Source organism: Dunckerocampus dactyliophorus, chromosome 14, assembly GCF_027744805.1.
Source record: "Dunckerocampus dactyliophorus isolate RoL2022-P2 chromosome 14, RoL_Ddac_1.1, whole genome shotgun sequence".
NCBI classification, from domain to species: domain Eukaryota; kingdom Metazoa; phylum Chordata; class Actinopteri; order Syngnathiformes; family Syngnathidae; genus Dunckerocampus; species Dunckerocampus dactyliophorus.
This window is the reverse complement of record NC_072832.1, coordinates 17,883,513-17,895,956: the sequence shown is the minus strand read 5'-3', so window position 1 is coordinate 17,895,956 and position 12,444 is coordinate 17,883,513. Positions and strand designations below refer to the sequence as shown.

The window sequence follows — 12,444 nt, the reverse complement described above, 5'->3', positions numbered from 1 at the left end:
CCGGAGAAAACAGAGATTCCCAACGGAGAGTGGAAACCAATCTTCCCGATGGCCAACATGCTAACCACTAGGCCACCGTGTGGCCCAGTATGGGCTATTATTAGTCAAAATATATGCTTATTTTAGCAAATGTTATGTCGTCTTTGCCTGAATTATATGTATAAAAAAACACATTTGACTAATTTATTGCTCTCTTTTCCAATGCTTCTGTGTGCAGTATATCCATCATGGATAGATATGATTAAGTTAATCTTCCATCATGAATCCACTTTTAGCTTCATCGGCTGGCTCAGCTGCTGACATTCTGGTTTGGCTGGGAGAAGATTCCTCCTCAACTCAGAGTGGAGATTTGTGGTGGAACCCTTCCTATGTCCGCCACATGCTTTGAAACACTGAAGCTGCCAGCTCATTTCAAAACCTACATGGACTTTGAGAAAACACTTGACTCTGCCATAAATTAGAGTGCGCAGACTGGATTTGGACTGACGGAATTGCATGCACTGTTCAGCTGGTCAGGTCAAATTGACACAAGTTTAGTGTCTTGGAAAACATTAAAACAACACACTGTATAGTAGTTGACAATACTTTTATTAAAAGTTACATATTTTTTTCCATGGCTCCTGGGTTAGTGTTAATTCATTACAGTAAAGGTCAGACTCTAACCAAAACATATTGTAATCAAATCAATTTGTTCCATAAATAATATAAATTCCAAATCATCCATTTTAGAAAATCAAAAATGTTAACACAGAGCATAGTTTTAGAATTATGTTTTTTTTTTTTAGTTTCATTTGAGGTTACTTCTAACTCCACTGAAGACGTGATTGTTGCCAAAGACGTGATGTGGCAGTGAGATCAACGCGGACACCTTCCTGTTTTCCTTTCCTTCCACATGCAACTTTCTTTGGCTCCATTTTAGCTTATTTTTCAGCCGTGACCAAAAGAACTGAGACTCGCCGTCTCAATACAGCCTGAGACGTCTCATGTAGACTCCCTCTGCATCCACTGTGTGTAAAGACTCTTGCAGTCTTGAGGCTGCGAGAGAAGCAGTAATCACACACTTAGTCTTTACTTGACTAATACGGGAAGAAAGATACTTGTGAGGACACTTATTTTGAAGAAATAGTGGTTAGTCATTAAGTGGTAATGGTGATTATAATGGTTTTCGTTTATTTGGAGCATCCATTGTAGTACATCACATGTGTACACTTTAACAATTGAGCATGTCTGAAAAGGAGTAGGAAGTCGATATTAATCTGACCTACCCCTGTTCTGTTGCACATCAACTACTAATACATTTGTTCACTTCCCGTGATATCAGTTACCAATTTTTTTGAAATGATAAAAGAAAATGATAAGGATGTGTAATAGTAGAGTTAACAGTGTGTATGTATATCGATATTACAACAATATAAATAAGCATGAAGACCTTAACAGATATGTAAGTATATAAAGTAGGTACCCTCAGTAAAGTATCAGTAGGTAATTAAGGATTTATAGTGTACAGAAACATTGTTTGGCAATAAATTAGTACATAATATATAATACTGTAATAATACTGAATAATAAATAGTAAATGCAGGAGCAAGTATGACATAAGCATTGCTTGGCATAAACTTGTATCATGAAAAGTTGACAGCTCATGAATTGTTTAGCAGTAAGATTCAGTAGAGTGTTCTTCTTCCTTATACTTTGTAAACACTAACTACAATATACATTTTAAACTGGCTCATGATATTACATTGTTTGACGTCTTAATCCATTCCATAATTTAATCCCACATACAGTACTGACATGCTCATAAACTAAAAACTCCTGAATTTAGTGTAAATACCTTAGACTGCTTTGTTTCATGCGCCCTCTATTAGTCTTCATTGACACTCCGAACATCGCTGCAATTTGACGAGCTGGTGTACCAGAAAGAACCCGGTGCTCTAGAACTGTAGTCGATATATCAAATGCCAAACACCCTGTTGAACCCTGGTGGAGAAGTGCTGGGTTACTTCCTCTAAATTTTCAGTCACTCTCCGGTCAATATATTGGTCATAAAGTGCGGAAATAATTCCAACAACTTAAATAAATTCCTCTGTCTTTACTGCTACGAACTCTGGGTCACCAGATCCCGCTTCCACGTAATCCACGAGGTTTAAAATATCTCTCACCAATTCCCGATGTATGTTCTTCGTATCCGACGTGTTTGGAAAGGAATTTGCGTGTTGCAACTCCATGAAATAATTAAATAGCAAAATAATTAACTAAATTATTAAATTAAAAAATTAAATAATTGATTGACTAATTAAATAATTAAATACTTACATAAATAATTGATAAAATAATTGCACTACCGGTCCAACGTGTGAAACCCCCCCAATTTTTCCAATTATTTATTGAAATTCAAGTTGATCAAGTCCAATGAATAGCTTGGAATGGTGCAAAGGTAAGTATACGTGCCAGAGGAAAAATCAAAAGGCAAAGTTACCCAAAACTGAAAAATAATGTGCATTTCATAATTAATTATAACAATTATATGTTTCAGGGACCACAAAATGGGTCAACAATAAAAAAATTTTTAATGGTCTATTTATTTATTTAATTAATTAATTACACATTTAATTAACAATTTTGTAATAATAATAATAATAATAATAATAATAATATAGTATTACTATTTATTTCATTCTGTCCCATTTGGTCGTCCATAGCTTTAGAGTTTAAAATTGCAAGGAACCATGTGTAGTTAAAGGGATACTCACAGATAGTAGACTCAGCTAGCAACTAGTGAGGCTTATCTCTCAGTGCAGCGGCTTGACTTAATTGCAGTGGACCATGGCGGCCCCCAGGGTCGTGATAGTTCTATAAGTATATACGTTTTTTCACAACAGTTATTTTCACATCATGAAGAAGTACATAGTTGGACAGAGAAAATTAGGCTGTATTTTTTTCCCACCAAACTTTGGAAAGGGGTGTGTAAAAGCTATTTTTTCTCTTAAGCCTTTCTTCCTGGTTCTTTGACCACACAATTGAAGATCTTTTCAAATCACAGTAAAAAATAAGAACAATATATTTGGTTACTGCACTGGACTCCTATCATCATCAATGAGGAAGATCGAGGAAAGATCCCAGACATATAGCACCCCTCTAGTAAGTGAAAGTTAAGTTTGTGTAGAAATGAACATTATGGTTGTGTGAGTAAAACAATCCATCTATTGTGTCTTTCCCAATTCTTTCCCATGGGTTATCTGTGAGTGTTGTGCAACTGTAGTTGTGCTATGTGAGTGTGTGTCAAGAAGGCCTTCTATGAGAAGCTATTAGATTGAAAATGCAATGAGTTATTAGACTAAATCTTAAACTGTAAAAACAATAATATCAAACAGGTAGAACATGGACCAAGGTTGAATCAATACAGTTTAAGCTAGCATCTGAATAAATATGTTCATACAGGAATGTATTATTACAGTTTGAGTCTCTATGGCATCAAAGGAATGGCCCACCTCTCCGAATCGTAATGGTGCCCCCACCCTCGCGGGTTTGTTCTCTCTTGACAGTTACAGATGATTAATTACATGTATACCCTATTGCACAAATATTGATTTAAAAACTACCTTCACGTTTAAAGAGCTTGAAAGATATTTCAGTAGGGAAAAGTTCTTCCCTCCTGCTCTGACTGTTTACAGTATGCGCTATTGAGCTGCCTCATCACATTGATTTTTCGGTCTTCCTGATACGACTCAAGGGACACTCTCTGTCAGTTGGTCAAGCTTCGAGGTCGTGGCGCTTTAATATCAGCGCTTCTAGTATTGATTGCAAGGAAAACAGGTTTGATTGTCAATAGTCTTGCTAAGTTGATCACCTGATAAGAAGCACTTTTCATCTGTATCAATCAAGGAACTTAATTAGGTGGATATGGATTTGACGTAGATCTGCTCTTACGAAACTTTTCTATGCCCAGCAACCCTTGAAAACTTTGTGGTATTCTCCCACCGATTGCAGGATACATTACAACTGATTTCAAGATAAACAAAGTACATTTCCAGCAACGTCTTTCAATAGATATGTAGAAGGATAGCTCAGTGGGTAACACCGCCGGCTGTGGGTACGAGGGGAGCAATCAGGGTGAATAGCAACATCCAGATAGGTCCTTAGATAAGACCCTGCATAGTGGCCTTGAGCATCTGTACCAAATAAGGACTGGCGGTCCCAGAGCCAGGACATCAGACACCACTGAAAGTGGTTGAGAACAACCAGGAGATCCTGTGGGACCTCCAGATCCATACAAGTTGGTGATGACCAACCAGCCTGACAAAGTGGTAATGGAAAAACACCGGTGGTGATAGATGTCGCAATCTCCAGTGATAGCAACATTCGGAAAAAGGAACACAAAGAGCTGGAGAAATACTAAGGACTGAGGGAAGAGCTAGAGAAAATGTAGTGTGTGAAGGCAACAGTGGTGCCAGTAGTGATTGAGACATGAGGAGCAGTAACCCCCAAGCTGGGTGTATTGTTCCAGCAGATACCAAGAACATCTCCATCCAGATGAGTGCAATCCTGGGAACAGCTAAGATCCTGTATATATTATTTATGTATTATATAGTTGAAAACGAGGGGCTTCTGGACCTCACAGAGACAGCCACAGGTTGCCCATTATATACAGTAGAGCACTTTGAAGGGGAACTGTCGTCACAAGAATTCACAAACTTTATGGACATGAAATGAGCGAAGTTGGACCAGCTGGCCAAAGCTACACACATTTGTTGCACTGACAGGAGATGACTGGACATAACTACCTGGAGGTAACAGCACTTCTGATCGATGATAGTTGGCGGCTGCACTCATCAGTATAGCGAAATCGGAGGAAAGACATTTCCCCGATGTGCTCATCAGTTTCCTGATGTTGCTAAAGCGGGCCTTGCTTCCCAGCATACATGCTCCTGCTGTATGTACTGGCTGCAAAAATGGGGAAAATCGCAAGAGACACACACATGACCCGCACGGATTTTGAAACCCGCAGACAGCACGCAAAGCCCGGAAGAAAACTGGGATGTTAATTATTTTCTGCGTGCACGCAGGAAAATCTTGCGGGTAGCCACGTCGCAAGGGCAAGGCAGAGGAGGAGTGCGTGACCCTTGCGTGTGTCGCAAGTTTAAAAGTACATTGTGTACATTGCCCAGCCACGGCAGCGGCTCCTCCCGCGGCAGGCGACTCCTCCATCTGTACACTTTGGTTCTCCCGACCTCCGTGGATGCAAGGCGGCTGCTCACATAGCATATCTGACATTGATACACACATTTAACACATTTAATTATTAGTCAATGACAACACAACTGAACACAAAATGCAGTTTTTAAGTGAAACTTTTTATTATTAAGGGAGAAAAAAAATCTAAACCTACATGGCCCCGTGTGAAAAAGAGATTGCCCCCTAAAGCTAATAACTGGTTGGGCCACCCTTAGCAGCAATAACTGGCCCACACATCTTTGTAGAATTGTTGTAATTCAGCCACACTTGAGGGTTTTCCAGCATGAACTGCCTTTTTAAGGTCATGCCACAGCATCTCAATAGGGTTCAGGTCAGGACTTTGACCAGGCCACTCCAAAGTCTTCATTTTGTTTTTCTTCAGCCATTCAGAGGTGGACTTGCTGGTGTGTTTTGGAACATTGTCCTGCTGCAGAACCCAAGTTCCTTTCAGCTTAAGGTCGCAAACAAATGGCCGGACATTCTCCTTCAGGATTTTTGGTAGACAATGACAATGTACAGTGTAGCTTTTTCCGTCTACCTGTCATATTTTTGTTTTCTGGAGTGCATTGCTGCAGAGGTTGTGAACACTTAGCTTATTTATGCACATCGACGCTCATTGTGCTAGAAAATAATCCAGTGTTACTGTAATACAGTGCAAGGTCTCATAGTGCTTTTAAAAAAATATTTATTCGTAAATTATTTTTCTTATAGGAAATAATAGAATCACTGTTTCAAGTAAAATGTAAAAAAAGAGCCTGACCTCAGCTGTGTTTGACATTAGAGCTGTAACTGCTCGCATCAGCGAGCATGTTGACTGACCTTAGAGACTAGAATTAATATTTGATTGTTTTTATTTGCCCCGTACAAACTGCACAAGCATTATCTAACCAAAACTAAAGCCAACAAGGCAACAGACATACAGAGGTGCTCCCATTGCTTTTATGAGGTAACATAATTAAATATTTCCTTAGCCTAGTTTGCCTTCCGCAGGATTCCCAATGGTGAAGGTGCTAGTCTCTTAAGAGCTTCTGTCTCCTTTCATCTTCAAGTGCTGAGAGATGAGGGAAACAAAGAGACCCTCTCTGACGGAAACTGCAATGTCCCTTATTGCTTTTCAACCAAGTCTGCAGCTTGGAGCCTCCCAGTCTTCACAGGGGGAAGTCATTAACAAGCTGTCATTATAGTGTATAGAGAATATCCCAAAGGCATGTCACCATGGTGAAGCCAGAAAGATGGAGGGGCCTTTGAGGTGATCAGATAGGGTTACCTCTGTACTAAACTAAATTTCAAAAGAAAGATTGCAAAGATTGAAAATGCCCAATTTCATCTGTGATGTTTTAATTTCCACTTGATTTTGCATCGAGAGGTGAAACAATCAATCGATGAATCCATGATTAATCGGTTCGCCTCTTAATCCACAACTATTTTGGTATTCGATTGATCATGTTTTTATTTAAAAATGTAAATATCCTCTGATTTGAGTCTCTCAAAAGTGAATATTTTTTATGTTTTAGGGAAAAGAAGATATTCACACACATCACCTTTGACTTTGGAAAACAGCGATCAACGTTTTTGCTTCTTTTCTGATATGTTGCGGTCAAAACCACTAACTGTGTTTGGTTAATATTGAATTGGCTTCCAAAGCGCAACCCAGGGGCCGTTTGCAGCCCGCGGCGTTTTTTTTTTTTTTTTTCTATTGGCCCATAGTTTGTTAAAAATATAATTTAACAAGAAAACTAAAAAAAAAAAACAGCAAAAATGGAAAATCAGCAGTAATTTTAAAAGAATAAAGTCAAACTATTAAGAGATCGAAGATGTATTCTCATGAAAAACAATACAGTATTATGAAAAGAAAATTTACAAAGATTATTTAAAACAGTTGAAATATTTGGACCATCAGCAAAAATACACAATATCAAAGTGGCCCTTGGATCTTTTCTATTTTCTCTATGTGCCCCTCGGTGGAAAAGGTTTGGACATCCCTGGTCCAGGGCGTAACCGATTACTCGCTTAAACAGAACAAAACGTTTCAGATTAGTCGACTAAGAAAATAATCAACTTGCATCATTTTTGAGATGCATAAAAGAGTGTTAATTTTTAAAAGGAACAAAAGCCATTCATTTTGTCTTGCAGCAACCTAAACTGCATGTTACTGATTGTGGTGGGTTTTTTTGATTTCAGATAAACTCTACTCAGCCCCCCCACTTCCTCTCCAGCCATGGGTCCATTTGTATCTGCAGGGAACCTCTTCTCAGTCCTCCTCATTAGCAGGTAAGATCGCTTACAGAAGGAGAAATACAACCGCTGGGATCTGAAGACGCAAAGCTATCTTAACAAGCAAAAAACATAATTAGTTTATGTCTGATTGTAATTTGTAGCAACACCAAAAGCTTTGTGCGAGGTGATTCAGTCGGAAGTGGCTGTGTCTTTTTGTGTGAACTATGCACATTGACAGCCAGCGCCATTTTTCAGACAATAGCCATTAAAATTCCATTAATGCATTCTCGATGTTGCTAAGCACATCTGATTAAGCCTCAGCAGATCAGATATGCAGACATACCGGCAGAGGTCACATGGGAATGGTGGGATTTGTTGCCCTACATTTTTCCCTTACCATGAAAAGAAGCCTCTACTCTTCTCACTGTGTCAGATCTTCTGTTGCCACCATGTTCACCCAGAATGTATGTTATGAATCACACTTTATTACCCTTTTTCCTTCAATTCATATCAAATTAAGGTGAGGCAATAGCTGATTCCTTGCTGCATGTGCTGTAACTGAATTGACTCGCATAATATAGCGGCAGCGGCAGCCATCACCAAATGGCGGTCCGGATACGGAACCAGTGATGGCCCTTCACGAACCCATGAGAAATTTAAGTGAATGGGAAATATCCTATAATAACAACATATAATCATCTTCACGGAGCGATCGCAGCGGAAGATTGCGGGCCTAGTGACTTGAGTTATTACAGCTATGTGACGGCAAACGCAGTGACCTCACTCAAAATGAGGCAATGAAATGGTTTGCTTGCTTGCGGAGACGTGAATGAGCGAAACACGGCTTGCTGAAAAATAAGAAAAGTTGATAGAGAAAACCGAACATTTAAAGATGAATGGACGGACCAAGAGACAGTATGTTCATTCTTCCAGAATCCAGTGCCAAATCACCGTGTCTCGTATGAAACTGTAGCGCCACTGCCCGACAAAACACAAATCATTTGAGTGGAAGTATCTGATGGAAGTATGATGTGAGAGCATGTAAAAATAACACAGCTTAGCCCTTAATGAAAAATCTAAGCGAGACCCTTTCATTAACAGCACATGAACTTGCTAATGGGTGTTCACTAAGGATTGTGTTGCTCGTGGGGCAAAACCAAAAATCCTTCACTGACGGGAAAGTTGTGAAGGAGTTCTTCTGCTGCAGAGAATGTACTCAAAGGTAAACAAAAAGGGGAATTGTGTGACAAAATCAAGCAATTCCCAATGCCAGCTACAACAGTAACAAGAACATCTGAAACTTTAACAGACGATGCACTGTTGCAGCTTTTCTTTTAAAGAAACATTTATTAAATTATTGCTGTAGCAGTGTAAAGGTAATCATAGGGGCGTTATTCCATGTCTACGAGGCTGTATAATGAATCCTACTTTGCGGAAATTCACTTATTCCGGTCGAGTCTGGAACCAGTTAACCGCAATAAACGAGTGACGACTACCGGTATATGCAGTATGAGTGATGGGTTTCATAGCACATGTTATATGAATAGAATACCTGTGAATATTCTCATTCATCCATGTCTTTGTATTCTGAAGAGTATCTGAACTGAACTGTTCAGATTGTGTATGAACTAAGTTTTTGCGAGCAATTCAGTGCCCTGAGAAGATGGATAGAATGTTTCCAAATAGTACCGCAAACAGCACTACAAACAGGGAACGGGCGAAGGACATATCAATTATTAAGGTCTTTGAAGTATACAGTATGTTTTGCAAAATTGAAAAAACTTCTCATTTTAAAAGGCTGATCATAAAGTCACCTTTGTTCTTCCAAAGGAATGTTTAAATCATAGCAAATAGACCCAGGCAGTTGGTAAAGTGCATTTAAAATACAAACAAAACTCATCAATGTTCTAACACAAAGTGCTGAAAGACACATTTTGTGGTCATTGCATTCCGTGGTATGACGCTTTGTGGTTCCGAACACACTCACATAAAAGATGAATACTGTACAGCACTGGGCAGCTTGGCGCAGGTGGCTTCAGGTCTTCTAACCTGAAGGTTGCTGGCTAGATCCTCCGTCATCCCGTGACCATGTTGAAGGGAAAAGGAGCCGCATAGACCCCTGTTTATTGATGAGACTGAGGTGGAGAGGGTGAAAACCTTCAAGTTCCTTGGCACACACATCAGCGAGGACCTCACCTGGTCTCACAACACCCAACAAATTCTGAAGAAGTCCCAAAGGAGACTGTACTTCCTGAGGAGACTGAGGAAATTTGGCATGTCCACCACAATCCTGAGTTGCTTCTACAGATGCACTATCGAAAGTGTCCTTACCGCCTCCATCACTGTTTGGTACGGTAACTGTACAACACGTGATAGGAAGGCACTCCAGCGGGTGATCAAGACCTCACAGAACATTGTTGGGGCAGCCCTCCCCTCACTGCAAGACATTTATAAATCTAGAGTCCTACGAAGAACACACAACCTCATCAAGGACAGCACACATCCACAACACTCATTATTCACACTCCTACCGTCAGGCAGACGCTACAGGAGTTTGAAGTCCAGGACCACAAGGCTGGCAAACAGCTTTTACCCACAGGCCATCAGGCTTCTCAACGAAGCACTCACACACGCCGCACGCAACACACACTCATAGCACTTTATTTATTTATTACTTATTTATTTGTATATTTATTTGTATTAATGTCTCTTCTTTTTGTTGCTGCTGAATTTATTGGTATATATGTTTATGTTTATGTTCTTATTCTTATTCTTTCTTGTGTTTTCTTTCTTTTCTTGGGAGAATGAACAGAATAAGATTTTCATTGCATGGCATAACTGCCTGTTTTACTATGCACATGACAATAAAACTCTCTTGAATCTTGAATCTCTTGAATCTTGAAGTGTCCTTGGGCAAGATACAGAACATCCAGTTGCTCCTGATGCTGCGTCGGATGGTAAATGTGGTAACACTCCTCATGAAAATTTTACAATTAGTTGAAAAATTTTAATAATTCACATTATGCACTGTTGGATCCGAAAGGCTCTCAAAAGTAAAAGCACAGCAGCAGTAGCAGCAGGTCCAATGTATAGTGTTACCTTTTTGGTGGTTGTCTGAGGCATTGTGGACTTTGGGTGTGAGGCGGGGTATATCCTGGACTGGTCGCCAGCCAATCGCAGGAGACCATAGCTAAAAAACACCCAAACATAATCCCCCTAACATATGTAAAAGAGGACAAATGTTTGTAAACTTCCCTTGCCATCCATCCTCAAATGTTCCCAGTTGGATTTAGATCAGGGGAACACGCAGCATGGTCCAAAGGAGTGACGTTATTCTGCTGCCGTTTGACACCCCTGCACAACCTGAAGCTCCATTGTTCTACTGAGGGATAAAGCACCCCAGATCACGATGACACCCCCTCCACTGTGCCATGCGGAAGACATCTCAGGTGGGATCTCCTAGTCATGCCAGTAATACTGGAAGCCATCAAGACTGTCAAGGTGACATTTTTTCACAACTTTCTTCCACCTTTCTTCCACCTGTCCAATGTTTGGCGCTCTCGTGCAAATTCCAGGCAGGCGATTTTGTGGTGTTGAAGGAGACGAGGCTCTTGAAGACGTTTTTCTAATAACCCTTTTCGCAGATGCCGTCTGATGATTATTGGACTGCACTCGGCACCAGTAACAACCATCATTTGGGCCAAGGATCATCCTGTGTGTTGACAGACAGCCAATCGGATCTTTTGGCTCAGGGCCGTTGATATTTTTTTGGGTCTACCACTTGACTTTTTTGTTCCATAACCCTCAGGATCTTTGCAGAAGTTTCAATTAACTGTCTAACTGCGTCCAACCTCAGCAGAAATGGCACCCTGCGAGAGGCCTTGATTATGCAGCTCAATAATCAGACCGTGTTTAAAGAGAGAAAGCTTTTTTGCCTTTGCCATTCAAGTTGCATCCACACTGTGCTGGTTTAGTAAATGGTTGCATCCAGACGGGAACGGATAACAGAGTGAAAACGATCTAATACACAAGGCACAACTATGTGTGGCGCTGTGAACAGACATGCGGACGGAACCACGTGACACACCAAACCATAGAAGAAGAAAGAACGGATGCGCATAAGTCCGTCGTCTTTAGCTTCTCAAGGCTCGTGGAATTACATGTACGTCATTTTGGGAGCATAGGACAAGAAAATACTGGGAGAATGTCGACTGCGGTGAGTCATGGTACTCGAAATATTCAGACATGTCGGCTTGTCTTCAAAGCTCACTTTTGGTCAGTGACGTCATCATTCTCGTATTACCTGTTTACACGGCAACGACAAGCCACTGTTTTAAGATATTCCCACTCTGGAAGCCGTTTTTAGAAAATACAGTTTCAAGGCACCCAGAACACTGTTCCCATGTGGATGAGAGGGTCAGACAATACAATACTTTGCCGTTTTGACCCGAAAACATTTCAGTGTGAGCAAGAGATCATGACAGTGTGGATACCTGACAGAAGAAAATTCAATCCATGTTTTTGCCCAAATTTGGCTTTTAAAGGCTGTTTTCTTAAACCTTTTTCAATGTAATTGTTGTTTGCAGGAAATGGCTGCATTTTTTTGTCTCACTCTTATTTCTTCTTTTTGCATTTTGAAGCTCTACTTAGAACCTCCTTAAGATGCAACAGTACAAAATGTACGTTCATGCAATTTTTCAGCTGGTCTTAAAATTTTGATCAGGAGTGTCTTGAGACTTCCACCTCCCAATAAGGCTGTCTCTCCTTCCCTTGCAATGCCCCTTCCAGTGTGCAAGACAACCACAGAGACAAAAGTAAAATGTTGTTATGTCTTTTTATATCCGTATGTTATATGTCTTTCATGTGTTTGCTGTACAGTGTGAGTGATTTCGGTGTTAATTTAGTTATGAGTTACAAATTAGACTCACAGGCGTCTTTAACCTGAGGACTACCGACTGCACATAACTCAACATGAGCTAAAAAAAAATGCAT

The 12,444-nt window shown here is 40.2% G+C and overlaps 1 protein-coding gene across 2 annotated transcripts in view; it reads left to right on the top strand.

Moving 5' to 3' along the window:
* The window catches only part of LOC129193950 (gamma-aminobutyric acid receptor subunit pi), an 81,405-nt gene that overhangs the window by 18,432 nt on the left and 50,529 nt on the right, over positions 1 to 12,444 (top strand). For both annotated transcript variants that reach the window (XR_008573658.1, XM_054798774.1), the window contains exon 2: positions 7,417 to 7,506. Coding sequence is in view for 1 of the 2 variants with exons in the window: in XM_054798774.1 (XP_054654749.1) it covers positions 7,454 to 7,506 (53 nt within the window). In the remaining variant the exon portion in view is untranslated. The remainder of the gene's footprint in view (positions 1 to 7,416; positions 7,507 to 12,444) is intronic.